General features: G+C 42.4%; 2 protein-coding genes across 2 annotated transcripts; one reads left to right on the top strand and one right to left on the bottom strand.

The window, feature by feature from the left end:
* Nucleotides 1-1,869: 1,869 nt before the first annotated feature.
* Nucleotides 1,870-4,909, top strand: LOC115021583 (C-type lectin domain family 10 member A-like). The gene is made up of 6 exons (XM_029452106.1): nucleotides 1,870-2,202; nucleotides 2,846-2,938; nucleotides 3,187-3,606; nucleotides 3,876-4,030; nucleotides 4,153-4,268; nucleotides 4,424-4,909. Exons 1-6 carry the CDS (start codon nucleotides 2,049-2,051, stop codon nucleotides 4,566-4,568), a joined length of 1,083 nt encoding a protein of 360 aa, XP_029307966.1. The 5' UTR covers nucleotides 1,870-2,048; the 3' UTR covers nucleotides 4,569-4,909.
* A 13,882-nt stretch (nucleotides 4,910-18,791) lies between these two features.
* Nucleotides 18,792-19,268, bottom strand: LOC115020964 (octapeptide-repeat protein T2-like). The gene has a single exon (XM_029451066.1). The coding sequence runs from the start codon at nucleotides 19,266-19,268 to the stop codon at nucleotides 18,792-18,794; it is 477 nt and encodes a 158-aa protein (XP_029306926.1).
* Nucleotides 19,269-20,243: the final 975 nt, after the last annotated feature.

The raw sequence follows: 20,243 nt of genomic DNA, 5'->3' as shown, positions 1-20,243 counted from the left end.
CCCAAAGATTGAACGTTATTTGATATGTTTTGCAACTTGACTTTAAAATAAAATTGTTTGGGTTTGCACAAAGCTTTACTGCACAATTTAAGTTTGTCATTTTTATCCCATTATTGTCAGAGGTTCTCAGAATACATTTTCAAAACCACAACTTCCCCACAATTTTCAGAAATCACTTGTTACTCAACTTAAAGAAATCTTTTAGATGTGACATCCGTGACGCCTTTGGGTTTTTGAAGGGAGATTTGGAAGATTGTTCGTACGTCTACAAATACAGAAGTGTGGGCCATGAGGTGGAGGATGAGTATGAGAAACCTCTTCATCAATGCAAACATGCACAACACATAAACCTTTTATGCTTTAAAATTGTATTTTAGAGATTTATTTTCACTGGGGCAGCAGAACGATTCCGAAACAGACTCATCAGCTCATATTGAAACAGACTTAACAACAAGCTTCACAATTCAGGATTAAATTAAACGACAGGAAGATGATGGTTCAAATGTAAGTGAAAACAAATTGAATTCAATTTGAATGGAGTTTTATTTTCAGCCATGATGTCACCCTGTGTACACGCAGCGAGTGACAGCCAACATCCCAGAGTACCATGAGATGTACTAATGATGCAAACAGCTCCCCTCTGTGTAGAACCTGCAGCTCAACGTGTTTGTGAGTCTGTTAGAAGAACAGGACCAAGACTCACATTTAAAAAAATATTAAATTTGTATTTTGGGTTATGTATTTTATAAGTTGACACAGGCAAAAAAATATAATAATTTGTGTGCAAAAATGAGTAATTAGTGTTTTTAAAGTTATAATTTGTCTGCGCTATTTAAACAGGATGTACCTTTAAATAAGTGGACTGCTGAAACTGCTTGTATTATCACAACTGTATACAAAATACTATGATGCTATGCTAGCAGCTCTGTGTTATGCTAGCAGCTCTGTGTTATGCTAGCAGCTCTGTGCTATGCTAGCAGCTCTGTGTTATGCTAGCAGCTCTGTGTTATGCTAACAGCTCTGTGTTATGCTAGCAGCTCTGTGCTATGCTAGCAGCTCTGTGTTATGCTAACAGCTCTGTGTTATGCTAGCAGCTATGTGCTATGCTAGCAGCTCTATGTTATGCTAACAGCTCTGTTTTATGCTAGCAGCTCTGTGTTATGCTAACAGCTCTGTGTTATGCTAGCAGCTCTGTGTTATGCTAGCTGCTCTGTGCTATGCTAGCAGCTCTGTGCTATGCTAGCAGCTCTGTGTTATGCTAGCAGCTCTATGTTATGCTAACAGCTCTGTGTTATGCTAGCCGCTCTGTGCTATGCTAGCAGCTCTATGAGGATACATAGCTGCGCTTTCAGCTCAATACATCCTAGTCTAATGTGTTAGCATGCTAACATTTGCTAATTAGCCCCAGTAGGCTACAGCTGAACCTGATGAGAACGTCATTAGTTTTGAAACCAAAGAAAAAGATGTGTAAGAAAATAAACTTTGACTTGATGAAGTTATTACAGTTCATCCTGAGGGGAACATGGATGTTTTGTATTAAATTTCGTGTCAATCATTCCAATACATTTCACTAAAGAACACTAATATTTACCTCATATTGGTGCAGGTATGTATCATTGCATCAACTTCAGCAACTAGTAAAGTTATTTGCAGTTTATTTGATCAGTGATCACTTGTCATTCGACTTGAGAGTCACTGCGTCATCTGTTCCCCAGAACTTTCCGTGAATGAATCTGCAAGTTCTTCTTTATTCTTCTCTTTCTTATTAATAACACGACACATACATGGCATCACTTCCTGTACCTTCCCAGAGAAAGAGCTTCAACATGCTCACAGAGGGACTTCAGGTGGAAACACTTACTGTATTTTACAGGTGCTGGTGATGGAAAATGTCAATTTGGAGGTGAAGTTAATATTTGTAAATTATATTTTACCAATGGTTTTATTGGTTTCGTCTTTTGTGATGTTTCGCATGAACAACCTTATTTGGTTATCTGTGGTCAGTGACACAACATTGAATCATAGTCCGTCTCAATAAATAGAGAAGGATGAATTTACAACCCCACACAAACACCGAACACCGGTGTTTACTACACAGAGCAAACAGTGCTTCATCTAACTGCTGCTTCACTGTCAGGAGAATGGAGACAGGACTCTATGTCAACGTACCAGCTGATGAAAGGAGGAACAGAAAGGAGAAAAGTAAGTTAAAGTATTTTCTTCCTTCCTTTCTGTTTCTGTCTTTGGTGTGACCTCTGACCCTTTACATTTTTACTTTAGATCGGCAATTTTGCGTCTAACAAAACTGTTCCAAATATAAATATACCTGCAAGAACATACATTACTATGTATGTTAACTCTTCTAAGAGACTTCCTGGGGAGTTCCTGGTTTACATGTTTTGTCATTTTATGTTTTCCAACATTTTGTTTCTATGACAGCCTCCTTAGTGAGTTATTTTCTCAAAGCTTGTGCACAGAATTCTGGATTTAAATGTAATAAATGCTTCTGTCTAAAGTGAAGCTTCACATTTATAGTTGTGGCTTCTTGTTTGTTTACTGTAAAAGTGAAATATTAGGTGCCGCAGGTAATCAAATACAAGGTTTTAACCAAAATGACATCAGATATTTTAGGTATTTTCATAGAAATATTTAAATGTAATCGCTTCCCCTTAGTTTTTAAGGATGTCATCCCTTCTGCAAAAAAAGACATAAAAAGACGTTTATATACGTTAAGTATATATATATGTTTGTGTGTATATATGTATATATAATGACATAGCATACCTTGTAATAATCTTTCCTCATGTTGATAATAATGCTGGGTGGTATGTGTTGTTACCTGCAGGAGGGTCAACAGTGTACAGGTGGGTGGGAGTCAGCTTCGGCCTGCTGTGCATCGTACAGTGCGCTCTTAATGTTTCATATCGACTGCACGCTGGTGAGTCAATCAACCACCTTCCATTTCAGGAAGTGAATCTTCTGCACAGCTAATGAAAACCAACATGTGTTTTTATCATGTTGTGGGTGACGCAATAATAAGACTTACAAAACATTTCAATTGTCAATAATAATAAAAACTGACCCACAGCCGGTGGAATGTGTTACTGTCTGCATTAACTTTTTGTCCCCAAAAACTGAACTATTCCTTTAAGTGTGAAACATTAGATTATCTGTTTCCCTTTCTAGCTGGTTGTGACAGCGTTACAACTCACAATTTCACCTTGAAGTTAGCTGATGACATCCGAGTCCTCATTTTAGAGAGAGACCAACTGGTTCATGAGAGAGACCAACTGGTTCAAGAGAGAGACCGACTGGTTCAAGAGAAGGACCGACTGGTTCAAGAGAAGGACCGACTGGTTCAAGAGAGAGACCGACTGGTTCAAGAGAAGCACCAACTGGTTCAAGAGAGAGACCAACTGGTTCAAGAGATGGACCAACTGGTTCAAGAGAGAGACCAACTGGTTCAAGAGAGAGACCAACTGGTTCGAGTGAGAGACCAACTAGAAAAAGAAAAGAGGGAGTTACGTGCCAATACCAGACGCCTAAACGATGACATGAAGACTTTGGAGGAGAAGGTCATCAAACTAGAAAGGAAACTTGTAATAGGTGAGTGAGTTTTTCCAAACCTGTTTTAATTTAGATGTTTTTAGCTGTGGCAAAGTCTGTCAGTCTGTCAGTCTGTCAGTCTGTCAGTCTGTCAGTCTGTCAGTCTGTCAGGCCGTCAGTCTGTCAGTCTGTCAGTCTGTCAGTCTGTCAGGCCGTCAGTCCACCACTTGGGTCCAGACTGTAGTATCTTGATATTTACTGAATGGATTTCCTTGCTCTGTCTGTCCCCATCCTGTCCTGATGTGTCCTGTCCTTTGCTTGTTTCCTAGCACAACAAAACGGCCCACGTTGTCCCTCCGGATGGGACACACACATGTCCTCCTGTTATCAACTGTCTTCTAGTATGAACACCTGGGATTGTGCAGAAAGTGATTGTGCAAGGAAAGACTCCAATTTGGTGATTTTGAATGATGAAGCAGAAGAGGTATTTGTTATATTTCTTTTATAAACCTAATATTCTGATATTGCTCTGCAGCCAATTCATTTATTGTTGACCTCAATAACCAGTTTGGATGAAGTATTTAAACTACACTTCCATCCCAACAGGAAGCTGTCCGTAGATTCACAGGACCTGTCAAGATATGGATGGGCGTGAGCGGCACGTATGGGTACGCCTCCTCGTGGACGTGGACATTGGTGGATGGAAGCTCACTGTCTTATGCGTAAGGCTTTTTCAATCTTTATGAAAGAAAATTATGATCCTGAATCACAGCGATGTTCTGTTTTAGCATAATGACAATCTTACACTGTGACGTATGTCTTTATTACACACGTTATATGTAACCTAAACATCTGTCTGTTTTGTGTTGTTTTGTAGGAACTGGAATGATCACAACCAAGATTTTTTGAGTTGTTCCCACAGTTGTGCATATGTTGACCAAAGCTGGCACTGGAAGACGTGGTTTGTGGGCGCCTGTCAAGATCAACACTATTGGATGTGCGAGAAGAAGCTGCTTAAATAAAACCCACGGAACACATCTGCAACCAGGCTCTCTGTCTATCACACACTGCGTTTGGGTCCTTCCCTTGTTGCACACGTGACATGTTCGCCAGCAAGAAAAATCGTCCCAAGCACAAAAACATACACTGTCAATGACTTAATTTGTGACAAGAACTGCTTGGGAGGCAAACCAAGTGACCAAAGCTGAGGGAAAGATGTCATGTATGTAATGTATCCTTCAGCTTCCGCGTTGATTTCAGTCGCAGTGTAGCGGACATGTTTCCCGACTCTGCCATCACAAGGAAGTCCTCGTCGGGGGAAACAAAAGCCACACAACTCATCCATCATCAAATAAATTGATAATAACTCATCAAATAAAATACATAAATCTTATAAACATGTCTGTACAAGTAATACATACATTAAATAAACATGTATTTCCTGAATGTATATACCCGTCTCTTATGTGTTTACGTTTACATTGGTGGCTGAGACCTGTTAAAATATCCGGCAAAAGATTTCCCTTATTTTGAAATTCCAATGATGACAGGTATGCATTACATCACATAACAGTTAATTTAGCTGATGCTTTTATCCAAAGCGACTTACAATAAGTACAATAACTCCGAACAACAAGAATCTTACAAGTACATTATCTTCAAACATGGTTTCCTGTTGTCTCCTGTCCGTCCCATAAATGTTTTGGGTCGTGATCTGATGCTTCGATGAAACATCTCATTTCCACTGCAGAAGGTCACAAGGTGGTCAGAGAAACAGCCACTCACCTCACTATGTGTTCATGCAACATTGATTTTGAAAGCAATGACGTTGATGATGACATTCCATTGTATGTGTATGAATCCCTTTGGATCCTACCTCAGACATGTCACAATTTTATCATATGGCGGTAAATCCTATAGCAGATTTCTTGCCAACACAAAAAATCTTCAGTGTAATAATAATAAGAATAATAAGAATAATAAGAATAATAATAAGAATAATAAGAATAATAAGACCTCAAAGCCGCTTACATCTTTTGATGGTGGTAGATGGTGAATATGAACAATTATTCTTTAAAGATTTAAAAGACAGATTTTATGTATTGGAATGACCTGTGATGTGCTGTGTTTGTTTCTCTCTCCCCAAAGCAATACAAATTCTTCCTGGTAGGAGGCTCCGCCCCCACATTTCATTGGCCAAATCCCCTGATGAGAAGTGGAGAGATTTGGGCTCATTTGTGTTGCGTTGCAAAAACATAACAGATTGGATCATAACAATGATCCTGAGGTTATGGTGTCTCCCAGTAGAGGAGTTTATGAACAACAATATGTCTCTGAGTTTTCCGTTTTGCGTTCTGTGTATTTGATTGATGAATGCAGACCCAATGAAAAAACACACTCTCCTCTCTGATCCATGCTCTGTCTCCCCAGCATTGCAGACTCTGCCTCAGACGCTGTGGGCGGAGGGAAAGTATGACGTTGGTCTGATTCAAAACTGTGATCCTGTGGTTATCACACCCAAGTCTCATTTCCGCCCATTAAAGCAACAGCACCCTCTGAAAAAGGAGGCTGTTGATGGTATTTGACCTGTTTATAAGTCTCTTTTGCAGGTCTCAAATGATGCAGAACAACTAGGCCATGCATGTGCTACTTCAAGGCTGGATTACTGCAACTCATTATTATCAGGTTGTCCCAAAAAATCCATTAAGACTCTTCATCCATCCATCCATCGTCTACCATCGTCTTATCCGGGGTTGGGTCACGGGGGCAGCAGCTCCAGTAAGGAACCCCAAACTTCCCTTCTCCGGGCCACATCCTCCAGCTCTGACTGGGGGATCCCGAGGCGTTCACAGGCCAGTGAGGAGAAATAATCTCTCCACCGAGTCCTGGGTCTCCTCCCAGCTGGACGTGCCTGGAACACCTCCCTAGGGAGGCGCCCAGGTGGCATCCTTACTAGATCACCGAACCACCTCAACTGGCTCCTTTCAACGCAAAGGAGCAGCGGCTCTACTCAGAGTCTTTCACAGATGGCTGAGCTTCTCACCCTATCTCTAAGGGAGACGCCACCCGTCTGAGAAAACCCATTTTGGCCGCTTGTACCCGTGATCTCGTTCTTTCGGTCATGACCCAGCCTTCATGACCATAGGTGAGGGTAGGAACGAAGATCGACCGGTAGATCAAGAGCTTTGCCTTCTGGACCTGAACACAGGTCCTGAAGCACATTCCCACCTTCCAAACCCAAGGAAACGTGCGTTACGCCTGATGTTGCCGACAGGTTTGGCAAACTGCTGCTGGGGTACGTAGGCTGAAGAGGAGGTGGAGGAGGCATGCACCGCTGATATTGCACAGGTTGAGACGGCTGATTGAAGTGCTGCTGCTGCTGCTGCATATGCTGCAGAGCATACTCCAGTGTCTGACGCTGGTTAGGGCTGGTGTCTCCACATGCATGGAGGTGGCTGGTAGGCGTCATATGGTGAATGCGAAGAGATGTGCGATGCATACAAGGTGGATGGATGTGCCGAACCGCACCGCACATCTGGCACGACGGGTTCTCCCAGGCTGGGGCCAGCACTGGGCTCATCGGTGTCAATGTCTGCCTCCATCACCTCGGACAGGATGCGGTTCATGGCCAGTTTCACCGTCTTGTATCTCCGCTTGGACATGGTCACCAGGCTGTCACGCACATAGTTGGCGAAGGCGGTGCGCTGGGTGAGCGGCTGCTGGTGCTCCTGTCTGACCTGCAGGTCTCTGAGGGGTGCACCAGAGTCAGCGACACGCTTTTGGAGGGATGATAGAAGGGCCTCTTCGGAATCCTGCGCCCGCTTGCTCATGGGCCCGCCATGCCGCAGTTCGGCGCACGCAGCTTCAGCAGAGTCTAGGTCACCGGGACGTCCATCGATGGCAGGTTTGATCTGCAAAGACACAATAATACAAAGAATAAGCGATATGACGTAAGATTATATAGTCATTAAAAGAATGAGGTCACAGATATATGTCATTCTTAGGGCAGTACTTACACTTTTGCAGGGCTCACGCCTGTGTCGGACAACAGACGTCAGGAAGACGAACTTGTCCTTGATCCACCGCTCCCTCTCTGTTAGCTCAGCCCATCCCCACTCTTTTTCTTATGGAGACGGGTGTTCGTATCCCTTAGGGATTTGAACCAGACTAAAAGATGGAAATCTGATGGGAATACAAATGATTGATATTAGTGTTGTTGGGTTTTGAGGCCCAAAGGGCGCTGAGATAGTCTTTCAATTGAATCCAGTAAACTTCTAGTTGATCAAGATACTTATTTATTTAAAGTGATGATGACAGCAATGTCAAAAAATACCCTCAGCCGAGGACACTTTCACACACCAAGTCCACAGTCCGAATCAATAAAGAGCCAGTTAGCTGTCTGTTGGTACAAGTGAAAGTGTTACAAAAACATCAGAAACATTTTGCTATATTCTCTACAGAAGGGTGTCGTCGTCTCTCATTGGTCCATGTTGGCGCGGTGATGCCCCTTGGTGGGCCGTCTTGTAGGTGGCGAGATGGAGGTGGACCTGAAAGTCTTTGAAGAGAACCTACAGTGCTTCACATTCATAACTAAATAGTGCTCATTATACATTTGTGAAGAAATACATGTTGTGCAATAATACATTTAGATTGAGGTGTACGAGTGCATGTGATAATCATTAAATGTGACACAATACAATCAGGAGTTTATTTACTTCTCAGTGTAATGCAGTGGTGTGCCGTGGGACTGTGAACTAGGCCTATAGCATTTAACTATACACAAGGTTATGAATGATTTGTAATGTACTTCAGTGTTGTCCCTAGATTTACTGCTGAGGGGGGGGGGGGGTGTTCAAGCCTTCAATAATATTAGTTAGGTTCAAATAATAGTGCACAACACAAGTAATACCATGATTGCTTCTTCGATCAGTTCATCACTTCCTTCCAATTCGCTTGCATTTAAATGCGACTCCTCCATCGCTCTGTGTGTACCTGGCCTGTACCACTACACCCGCCGTCTGCCCCCCTTCCTTCTTTCACATAATGGTATGATCCTAGTCTGTCCCCGCATGTGGCCGACCGCATGGTTTGCCCATCAAAATAAAGTCCCCTGCCCCTGCATGGACTGTCTCATAACAACAGTACTTTTTTATTATTGTACACTCTTCGTTCGGAGGGGGGGCACAGGTTGGACCAGGCTCTGTGTTACAGGGGCACAGGCCCCTGTTGGCCCATATCCAGAACTGGATTCTTTACGTTCTCTCCTCTACCTTCCTCCGCTGTGTCTGACTGTAGGTGTGTGTGTGGGTGTGTGTGTGTGTGTGTGCGGAGTTCTGCCCTTTGCGATGCAGCGCAGAGTGAATGTAAATACGCAAAGCAGACACCGAAACGTGCACATATATTAATTAGTTAAATAATATAAGCATTTAGTGTATGTAATAACATAAGCACCTGTTCAATGTGACAAGTGAGTTGTGAATATAAAACAGAATAACAGTCTTGAAATTCAGGGGGGGCACAGGGAAACACTGTACATTCGGTACTTTGTCCTACACACTTATTTGACAGTAACAATAGGCCTTATATGCTTCGGCCTACATATAATGGCAACAATCATTAAAGAAAGACACCTGTTAAAGCAAGCCCCGTTTTAGCCATTTGCGCATGGTGGGAAGTATTAGAGTGTGCCACATCAAAGGCTAGCTAGCAAGGCTAAATAAATGTGTAATAGAGGGTAATAGAGTGCCTTTGCACAGACAGTTTGAAGACCACTGGTCTAATAACATGTGTATATGTTAATGATAAACGTCAACACAACAATATTATCTTACCGGTTCTGCCCATGAGTGCAGCCTGGTCTTCCCACAGCTTGCTCTTCTTGTCCGCCCTCCTGTAGTCCCTCCTCTTGCAGTCCCAGATGATGGGATTCTCCCTGAGAAACTCCAGCATCATCTCCTCATGGTCAACGGACAATGAGAAGTCCGACTTCTTCGCCCTCTCCTCTTCCTCTTTGTCGCCTCCTGGGGCTGCACAGAGGAGTTGGAGGCGACAGAAGACTCACGGGAGCCACAGGCGCTATCACGGGAAGGAGACGGAGACTTTTTGCGGCCTCTGGAGGAGGATGTTGATGTTGATGATACAGCGGCCGGTGCAGATGGTGGCCTGGTCCTTTTGCCCTTTCCTCTACCTTCGGCCCCTGGGTGCTTTCTCGGCCACCTTTCCCGTTTTCACGGTCCTCTTGGGTCGCATGTTGACTGCTTGGGTAATGTTGTTTCTGTGACGGATCAGCGACATATTTATAGGCACGAGTCACGTGATCGTTCGAAGGCCGCAGACGAAACACCGAACACGCCAGAAATATGGCCCTTTCATACTGAATATGTTGCAGCTACGACAGACATAATTTATGCATAGCTAACAAATAGGTTGTCTACCCGGTATCAATTCGTTGGCTGTAGGGTTCACGTCACGTATATCGATTTACGACTGCCGTACCTCGAACGTCTTTGATATGCTCGACACATGTTTACGGCTTCAGCACTCAACACAGTACCCCAGTGTCAAATGCCGTGTTCCTCACGATTACTACTTATGTCCAGCATACCCCTAATTTATATCGACGCACACCAGCGTAATGCCGATATTTCGTTCACAGAGAGATACCGTAGGTCCTTTCTTCATGCAGCGGTCAGACTGTACAATCACCACGGCCCCTGGCAGACCACCACACCAACAAAGGTCTATTCCGACAGTGTGCAATTACCAATGCCTTGTGCAATATTCACTTTTTATAACTTTTTCTTTTCTCCAATGACTGTACTTATATTACTTATATTACTTATATTACTTATATTACTGTTACTGTATTTTTATTCTATTTAATTGTTACTTGTCACTTTCCTCTCTTTGCTGTGACAACGTAAATTTCCCCGTCGTGGGACAAATAAAGGATTTCTGATTCTGATGTTGTCGTAGAAACACAGAATACGAGTGTGAACCTGACGTATGTCCCCTTTAAGAAGATGTGATGATTGGTAGTGTTGAAGTCACAGAACCACACACACACCACAGTCACGCTACTGATCACATCTTGACTTTATGAAATAACAAGTTGTGAGTATTAAAAAGAAGAGTTTCATGTTCGTCAGATGGGTCAAAATAATAACAACATATATTTAGTTTGTGATAAAAGTTACTGTCAGCTGATGAAAGGTTGAAGACAGCATGAGGAATATCAAGTGTGTGTGTGTGTGTGTGTGTGTGTGTGTGTGTGTGTGTGTGTGTGTGTGTGTGTGTCTATGTGTGTGTGTGTGTGTGTGTGTGTGTGTGTCTATGTGTGTGTGTGTGTGTGTGTGTGTGTGTGTGTGTGTGTGTCTGTGTGTGTGTGTGTGTGTGTGTGTGTGTGTGTGTGTGTGTATGTCTGTGTGTATACTTGTATGAAATATTTCTCTTTTGTAAAGTGTCATTAAGTATCTAGAAAAGCACTTTATAGATTAAATGTATAATTATTATTATAATATTATAACATATAGTGATGAAAGGACCAACGTCCTCAAAGTTTCCTGTTTCTTCTCATATCTTTCTTTATCTCTAATGGCTGCTTCTGATTGGCCGACACAGAGTGGTGCACAGCCTGCTCTCAACACGATGTCTCCACAGCAGTTTTCTGAAGCATTTGTATTCTGATGTAAAGAATATTAATACGTATTGTGCTCCAGTAGCTCAGCTGGTAGAGTGTGTGTCCATGTACTAAGGATGAGTCCTTCAATCTGACCCGCAGCACTTTATTGCATGTCGTTCCCTCTCTTTCCCTCTTTCCTGTCTACCTTCAGCTGTACGAGGGTAAAGGCAAGAAGACACACAAACATCTTAATATGTAGAAGTGAAGTGTCTCCTGTCTATCTACAATAGAAGCAAATGTATGTTTTAGTGTTAAATACAAATGGTGCCACACATTGTTGTTATCTTTTCTTCATGTTGCTTCTTGAAGTTATCAGTAAGCTTTCATCAGATCAGATAGTACACCATCACAGAGGAAGTGGCAGCATGATTGAACAGGATGATACAGACATTAAAAAGTCTAAACCTCAAAGCAGAAGTCCACTAAAGAGCGTCGCAGCGGACCAGACGCCCTCCTAACAGACCTCTTCAGGACTGCAGCAGGACTTTAACCTTTGCTTCAGGATGAACAGAACAACACTGCAGGAAATGGGTATTTTAAAATATTGTAATGTCTGCATGTAAAACATTATCTTCTATATCTGTTTATGTAGCAGGATGTTGAAATGTATGATGCTTCTGATGCTTGACCACACCTCAGCACCAAAGGCTTTTAAAATGGACAAATTCACTTCAAATCCATCTTTAGCTGTATGATGTATTCAGTGTGCTGCAGGTGAACAGAACAGTATGAACAGAGGCTGACTGGCACTTTGAAGCATGGAATGTTTCTTTATCTACATTTATCGTACCAGGTTTTTGCCTCTTGTGCTTTTCACGACTGCCAGCAGCTGATTTTACAAAGTTTGAACTGATTATAAAATCCATCTTTTGTATAATGGTTCCTCCAGTGTGCTCAACATATAAACATAAACCATCATGTGTTTATCTTTCAGAGGAAATCAAAGAAGAAGCTGTATATGTTAATGCAGCAGAATGCACTGTGGATAAAAGGGCAGCCCCTCCAGGTGCATTATGAACACAATACATTTCACAATTTAATGTCGTTAAACATGAGATTTATTCATCAATCATGAAGTTCAAACATGTGATAATGATGAAGGTTGGAAATGTGAATATTGAATCATCTCCTTTTCTTCTATATTAAAAGTGTATTCAAAGAAGCTTTGACTGTTGAAAGAAGTTGTTCAGGTGCTTCAACTGATTTCTTATTTTTCAGACCAGAGGTTTCTCTTCTTCACTCGCTCTTTTCTACCCATAGCGGTGTGTTGGCTGATACTGTTAGCCATCATGGGCGCTCGTATCCACTGTGAGTACCTTCTATGTGAATGTCACTTCAACTCAAAGTTTGTTTTAGCTGTGACCAGCCGCTCTACAGCTCGCTCTGTCGGTCGCTCCGTCCACTGGAAGGTCCCCACCCACTGAAATGTGGTGCGGAAGTGTGTGTGTGTGTGTGTGTGTGTGTGTGTGTGTGTGTGTGTGTGTGTGTGTGAAGCGTTTCTCGTAGACTCTTGTGGGAGGCATCGTTAGGAGTTCCTCTTTCATTGGTGTGTGTTAGCCCTGCCCCCTTTAGTGAAGCCACACACTCTTTCTTTGTGTGTGTGTGTGTGAGTGTGTGTGTGTGTGTGTGTGTGTGTGTGTGTGATGCTAATTGGTGAAAAGGGTGTGTGTCAGTGGGAGTGGCCTATAACAGAAAGGTGCATAACTTCTAAACAGATTCACGGCCAAACTGATGAAGCGTTTCTCATAGACTTTTGTGGGAGGCATCGTTAGGAGTTCCTCTTTCATTGTGTGTGTGTGTGTGTGTGTGTGTGTGTGTGTGTGTGTATCATAGACTGTGTGTGGTGTGAATGCATGCAGGCGTGGATGCAGAGTGTACGTGGGGACTTATTGAAAGGATAGGTCTGTCAGACGCCCACATGTACACACAAACATGTTGTGTTTGGTGTAATCCTTCCTTCTGTTCATACTGGCCCTGTGCAAAGATGTCTTCTAAAGGTTATCTGAAGACACGTGACTGTGGAAGATAAACACTTGATGTAACTTAGACTACTGGAACATCATATTACCTTCAGGTGAAGTTGAATGTGTTTCTGCACAGAACGAGGAGTGTGGACTTTGTCCCCTCTCTCTCACACTGAAGTGCATTAGAAAAGATTTCTTATCCAGCAGAATGATCAGAAGTAATGAGCAAGAAAACACACTTTTTAACAACTATTTTAAAACACATTGAACCAAGTGAAGCCATTCTTCAATGTCTATTATGATCATGTAAAACACTTCTCAGAGACACAAGCTTCACAGTCCAACGCATTCCTCTGTCTGTCTCTGTAGTTACCGCCAAGCTGACTGCAGACAACCAAAACCTGACAGCACAAAACCAGGAGCTGAACTCACAAAACCAGGAGCTGAACTCAGGAAACCAGGAGCTGAACTCACAAAACCAGGAGCTGAACTCACGAAACCAGGAGCTGAACTCACGAAACCAGGAGCTGGAGATCGGGAAGTACTTAACAGAGAAAATACAAGACATGGAGACAAACTGGAATAACCTCAACGTCAGTCGAGCTCAGTGGAGCATTGATACCTACCTAAGGAAACCAAGGTATGTTCAGATCCTGTTCATTATGTCCAGTAATAACTCATTATAATAGTAATGAAATCACAATGCAGTAATGTTGTTCATTGGTTGGTCTCTGTTGTTTCAGATAAACAGTGTAAACCTTGTGAGCAGGGCTGGGAATTCATCGGGCTCAGCTGCTATACGTTTTATGATGTTGAACCTTCTGAGCAGAGAACCTGGGAAGAAGCTCGAGGATTCTGCAGAGGAATGAATTCAGATTTGTTTGTACTACGTAACACAAATGACAGGTAATGACATTTTTACAACACAATTATGAACTTGTATCTGTAGGTCTGAACACTTCAGGACATAATGTGTTTAAATGTTTAAATATATGATAACTGTGTATGTTATGTATTTCAGATTCGGTGAAGGAACTGATGGACGCTGGATTGGCCTGAGAGTTGTAGAGGGGAGATGGAAGTGGATTGATGGAAGAGATCTGATTGTAAAGTAAGAGACACGTTGCTAAACACTTTGAATAACAAAATCTATCAGCCTTGTTCTAAACATCATGTTCTTCCCTCAGCTCCACGACACAACATCCTACTGATGGTCACTGTGCAATGTCTGACATGAGACAAGAATGGAGATCAGTGAGCTGTGATGAAAAAAGACCATGGATCTGTGGGAAGAAGGCTTTATCTGTTTAAACACTGCAGTCACAGTTGAAAAGGTCCCAGGATAGTCTTTGAAAAGATCGATTACATGTCTGATAATATCAACTGGTTTATAAATATCAAGCTATGAAAGAAATGTTCAAAAATAAAGATATTTTATTTTTCATATGAAAAAGGAAAGCACCAAGTACTAACTACAAACCAAATATAAAACAATAAGACACAGCAGTTAACTCTGATACAATCTGGATTATAACATCCATCCTGTTAATCCTTTAGTTTCACTTCTTGTGAAATGAATACAATTATTTATTTCCTCAACATTTTTATAGTTTTTATTATTCCAGACGGTTAAAATAGTTGTTCTGTTCCAGGACTGTGCTTTTCTTCTTCTTTATTAGAGATGCAATGTTTAAAATGTGCAGATTGATGAAAGGGACCAACAGGGCTGCTCAGCTTCCTATTTCCTGACATGTGATGTTGTTGCTACTGAATGGCCAACGGAGGGCGCTGCATCACTTGTTCTCTACAGACTGTTCCAGAGTCTGTTTCAACAAGTACTCTGATGTATGCTGCACTATTTAGTTCTACAGCTGATGGTTAAGAGTTATCTCTCTATATTTCTATATCTGCAAGCAATTTTATGTTTAACTTTGTTGTCAACAGTGAATAAATGTTCCGCCACACATTTGTTGTTTTTGTCTTTTTCTTGCAAATGTCATTACGCTTGAATCAAGTGAGGAGGAAGCATCTTGTTCAGGATGCTGTGACGTGTTAAATGAAATGAGATAGAAGGAGATCTGGCCTCATTGACTAGTTACACTGTCAACTGCCCTTCTCAGAAGTGGCTTCTTCCCATTTCCCAAAAAAAAGGCACATTAAGGGAATGTACCCGACATAAAAATTGTCCTGTTTGAAAATTATTCCTAAATCAGGATCCAAATCAAATAAGAGTTTTAATCTATATTCTTGCAAGAAGGAGCAGAGTTTTATACATACAAAGGATGATCAAACTCACACACATACAGGTTGTAAGTTCTGTCGTGTTGCTCAGAGAGGCAACTGTCCCCGCCTCCGTATTTATACTTCATTCAAAGGACAGGTGGTCATGAAGAGCTTCCAGGTCAGTCTTCCTTTGTTCACCGACGATGGGGGTTTACTGCTGAGTTTATTGCAGAGATCAAAGATACAAACTTACAGAGATCAAAAGGACCGAACCTATTCAGATCAGGTCGTCCTTGGTTTATTACTTGTTTACAGTAAATAACAGATGTGCTGATCAATCAACTGCTTTGATTGATCAGTCATGTTCATTGTATGTGACACTTATTAAAGTTTGGCTAATTCACCTATTTGTTCTTGCAAGATTCCTGCTGTCCGGAGATGTATCCTCATGATTGTTTGCACTTATTGTAAGTCGCTTTGGAGAAAAGCATCAGCTAAATGTACTGTATGTGTGTGTGTGTGTGTGTGTGTGTGTGTGTGTGTGTGTGTGTGTGTGTGTGTGTGTGTGTGTGTCTGTTTGTATACTTGTACGAAATGTTTGTATTTTGTAAAGCATCATCTAGAAAAGCACTTTATAGATTAAATGTGATAGGGTGATGAAAGGACCAACGTCCTCAAAGTTTCCTGTTTCTTCTCATATCTTTCTTTATCTCTAATGGCTGCTTCTGATTGGCCGACACAGAGTGGTGCACAGCCTGCTCTCAACACGATGTCTCCACAGCAGTTTTCTGAAGCATTTGTATTCTGATGTAAAGAATATTAATACGTATTGTGCTCCAGTAGCTCAGCTGGTAGAGTGTGTGTCCATGTACTAAGGATGAGTCCTTCAATCTGACCCGCAGCACTTTATTGCATGTCGTTCCCTCTCTTTCCCTCTTTCCTGTCTACCTTCAGCTGTACGAGGGTAAAGGCAAGAAGACACACAAACATCTTAATATGTAGAAGTGAAGTGTCTCCTGTCTATCTACAATAGAAGCAAATGTATGTTTTAGTGTTAAATACAAATGTTGCCACACATTGTTGTTATCTTTTCTTCATGTTGCTTCTTGAAGTTATCAGTAAGCTTTCATCAGATCAGATAGTACACCATCATAGAGGAAGTGGCAGCATGATTGAACAGGATGATACATTATAAAGTCTCACATATTGGACTCGGTGTTAAATACATTTATTGTAACATTATATTGAGTAAAGGTGAAAACTAAAACAGTTCAGCATTCTCACAGTAAATGTCGACACTAATTACAAACATCCGAAGATCAATGTTAAATAAAAGAACCCCCCCTCCTGCATGTACACTGCTTGTAATATTGCCTTTTATGGAAGATTATATTTCCATAACACAAGAACACACTGTTACCTTCAGCCGCACTTCACTGTGTACAGGTCAGAGGAGGAGGTTAACTACGCCAACTACTTTGCTGTTGGGCATCATAGCAGTAAGTCAGTATATATACTACAGTAAGTATACAAAGCAGGCGCTCCATGCATTATCTCACACTTATGAGACGGACCTTAAAGAATAAAATGATTAGTTTTCATCTGTGTCCATTATTTATATCAGTCATGTACATGCCACAGTATAACTACATACAATTCAGTACATTTGTAATTGTAATTTATTTGTAAAGCGTCATTTAGTATCTAGAAGAGCACTTTATAGATTAAATGTCTAATTATTATTATAATATTATAACATATAGTGATGTCTAGCCTCTTTCCGTGTGCGGGCCCGCCGGCGGAGTTTTATTGTGCCATGTACATGTACATTTCATAATTCTGAAAAAAAATATATTTTTGGAAAGCTTAGAATCTCGTCTATTTAGATATTGAGATGAAAATCACAACAGCGGTACATGATGCCTCATAAATATCCTCTTTTCAGCAATATTTTTGAAATAAATGCTCCTAAGCCATTTCAAAATGTCCACACTTTCGCTTCCTGAATGTTAGGCGGACTCTTAGCGTTAGATTGACACTTAATTTGAGCCAATCGGAGCTTCTTTGGCTTATCTACAACTTTCATGAGCCAATGAGTGTCAACTTGATCAGGAAGTGCCCGCCCTCTTCTTTCGTTGACAGGCTGCGCCAGGATCAGCTGAGCCTCCCGGAGACGCGCGCATTGTAATGCCAATGAACGGCTCATCAGTTTGATACGTTATATCCTATGTTTGTTTTTTTACAAATGTATTTATTTTCAAAATTATATTTATTATATTCAAGTGAGAAGAAAATACAAAAAAAACATAAAAATATTAGAAATAATGTGTTTATACTTCACTTACTCTGTGTGATTACTACTAACAGGGAATATGGGTATATAATAGTTATTTATAAATAAATAAAAGATAATATCTTATTAATAAATATTATAATATGTACAGTACATGTACATATTGCACAGTTGGTGTACGCCTGGTGTTACTCTTAGAAAAACCTGTTTAATAGATTACGTTTTTATCCCTTTTTATCTTAAACTTGGTGGTGATAACTTGATAACACTTGGTTCTATGTTTCTATTGTGTGTTTCAGCTCTACCAGCTATACCCATCTTCAGACATCTTGTTCAACAAAGACATTCTGGTGGAGTGTATTTTCTTCAAATTCAGTATATTCAGACCACTATTACTCAGCGCCAGAAGCACTTGTTTTTGTCACGATCTGATTGTATTTTGATCTGTTTCCTGTTTTATTTTGTCACTCTCCTCCCCTCGCTGCCCACTTCATTTCCTGCCCTGATTGCATTCACCTGTCCCATCATTTCTGTAGCCACCTCACCTGTTGTCACTCCAGCCCCTTTGTCATTCATGTTACACCCGTGCTTCCCCGTGCTAGGTCATTTCTTCCCTGGTTTGTGTTTCTAGTTTATTTGTTACCTTTTTGAATTTGTTTTAGCCCGCTATTGTTTTTTTTGTGGTTACAGCTTTGTTTTATTAAAGCTCGCCTTTTGTTATAATCATCGTCTGCTTTACTGCAGTTTGGTCCTCCTTTAACCCACCGTAACAGTACAAACCGACACAAGAATGGACCCAGCAGTTCGGAACGATAATTGTTATGATCTTTACATTCCGTTGATCTGTTGTTTTGGGCAATGGAAAGAGGCCATGTGTAAGAGGGACCAACAGGCCCTACTTCGAAAGGTCCACGGGAAGGTGGCTGAGAAGCTTCGGCAGGGATTTCCTCAACCTCGCAGATCAGTCTGCCTCACTGCCAGCTTGCCTGCCTGTCGTTCCTCCTGCTCCAGCCCCTGACCCATTCCTGGGTACTTGCCTGGCCCTGGGAAGTCCCCCATGTGTCCAGAGGGCTTTCAGGCCGTGCTAGCCACCGTCATTCCAGCTCCCAGTCCCTCGTTCCTGTTGTCGGGCTGGGAAAGACCCCCGTTCCTGCTGCCGGGCCTCGACAGACCCTCGCTCCTGCTGCCGGGCCGTGACAGCCCCCCTTTCCTGCTGCCGGGCTGCGTCAGACCCCCGGTCCTGCTGCCGGGCCGCGTCAGAACCCCGGTCCTGCTGCCGGGCCGTGTCAGGCCCCCGTTCCCGCTGCTGCCGGTCCTCTCCCTCGAGTCCCTGTGCTCTCTTCACCTTTCCAGATGCCAGTGACTTCGGCCTGGTCTCTGGTGACCGCAGTGACTTCAGCCCGGCTTCCTGAGGGGCTCCGCCCGCCTCCAGCCCGGTCTCTCCGCCGCACTCCAATCCGGCCTCTCCGCCAGCCTCCAGTCTGGCCTCCTGCCCAGCCTCCTGCGGATCGTCCTTTACCCTACCGTTACAGTTTTGTTTCTTATGTGTACATTTTCTCATCTCGGGCTATGCCTCCCAGCAATCCCTCGAATTCCTTGCTCTCACTGAGACTTGGATCACACCTGATAACACTTCCATCACTGCTGCTCTCTCCACAGCGTCTCCTTCACCCACTCACCCAGGGCCACTGGCAGAGGAGGAGACACTGGTCTGCTGATCTCCCCCAAATTGAATTTTTCTTCTTTATCCCTGTCTTTCCAATTTCATGCCATCACTGTAACTAAGCCGGTTACATTAAACATTGTTCTTCTCTATCGTCTCCAGGTCCTTTTGGGAATGTTTAGGAGGAATTTGACGTTCTCCTATCTAACATCCCTGCAAATGGCCGTCTGCTTGTACTTCTCGGTGACTTCAACATCCAGTCGGAGAAGTCAACATACTTACTATCTCTCCTATCTCAAAGAGACTTTTGGGTAGGCAGGGCTTACCATCTGATTTTAGAAAATGTATATGCTTCTATAATGCCCCAAAGTCACGTACTACACTGAAAGCATATCTAGGGTCAGTGTAGACAGTGCCTGGGCAAGGTGTTTGAGAAAGGTGATCGTGTCTTCTTGACTGTTCTTTTGATGATGAGGCGATAATCCAGGGCTGAGTGCCAGTGGCTCAAGTCTGGACCTAAGGGCCTCATTGTAGAGTGTTGAAGACTCACAGAGACGAGTGAAAGTGTATGGCTTGCCATTGAAGTTAAAATCAAACCAGAACTGGCTGTCTTTGTGCACAGGAACGCTGAAAAGAACGTTTGAGAGGTGAACTACAGAAAACCACAGGGAACCAGATGGTATTTGTGCCAGAATTGTGTATGGATTGGGTACATTAGGTGCACGAGGGTGTACTGCATCCTTTACTGCTTTGAGGTCCTGTACAAATCCCCATTCGGTTGGTTGTCCCTCATCTCTGATCTTTTTGACTGGGAAGATTGGTGTTCAGACAGGTGAGTCCGGTCAGGGGACAATTTCTCCTGCCTGCAAAAGA

This window comes from Cottoperca gobio, chromosome 16, assembly GCF_900634415.1.
Source record: "Cottoperca gobio chromosome 16, fCotGob3.1, whole genome shotgun sequence".
Taxonomy (NCBI): Eukaryota; Metazoa; Chordata; class Actinopteri; order Perciformes; family Bovichtidae; genus Cottoperca; species Cottoperca gobio.
Note: the sequence above shows the minus strand (reverse complement) of the source record. Positions and strands in the feature narration are given on the sequence as shown.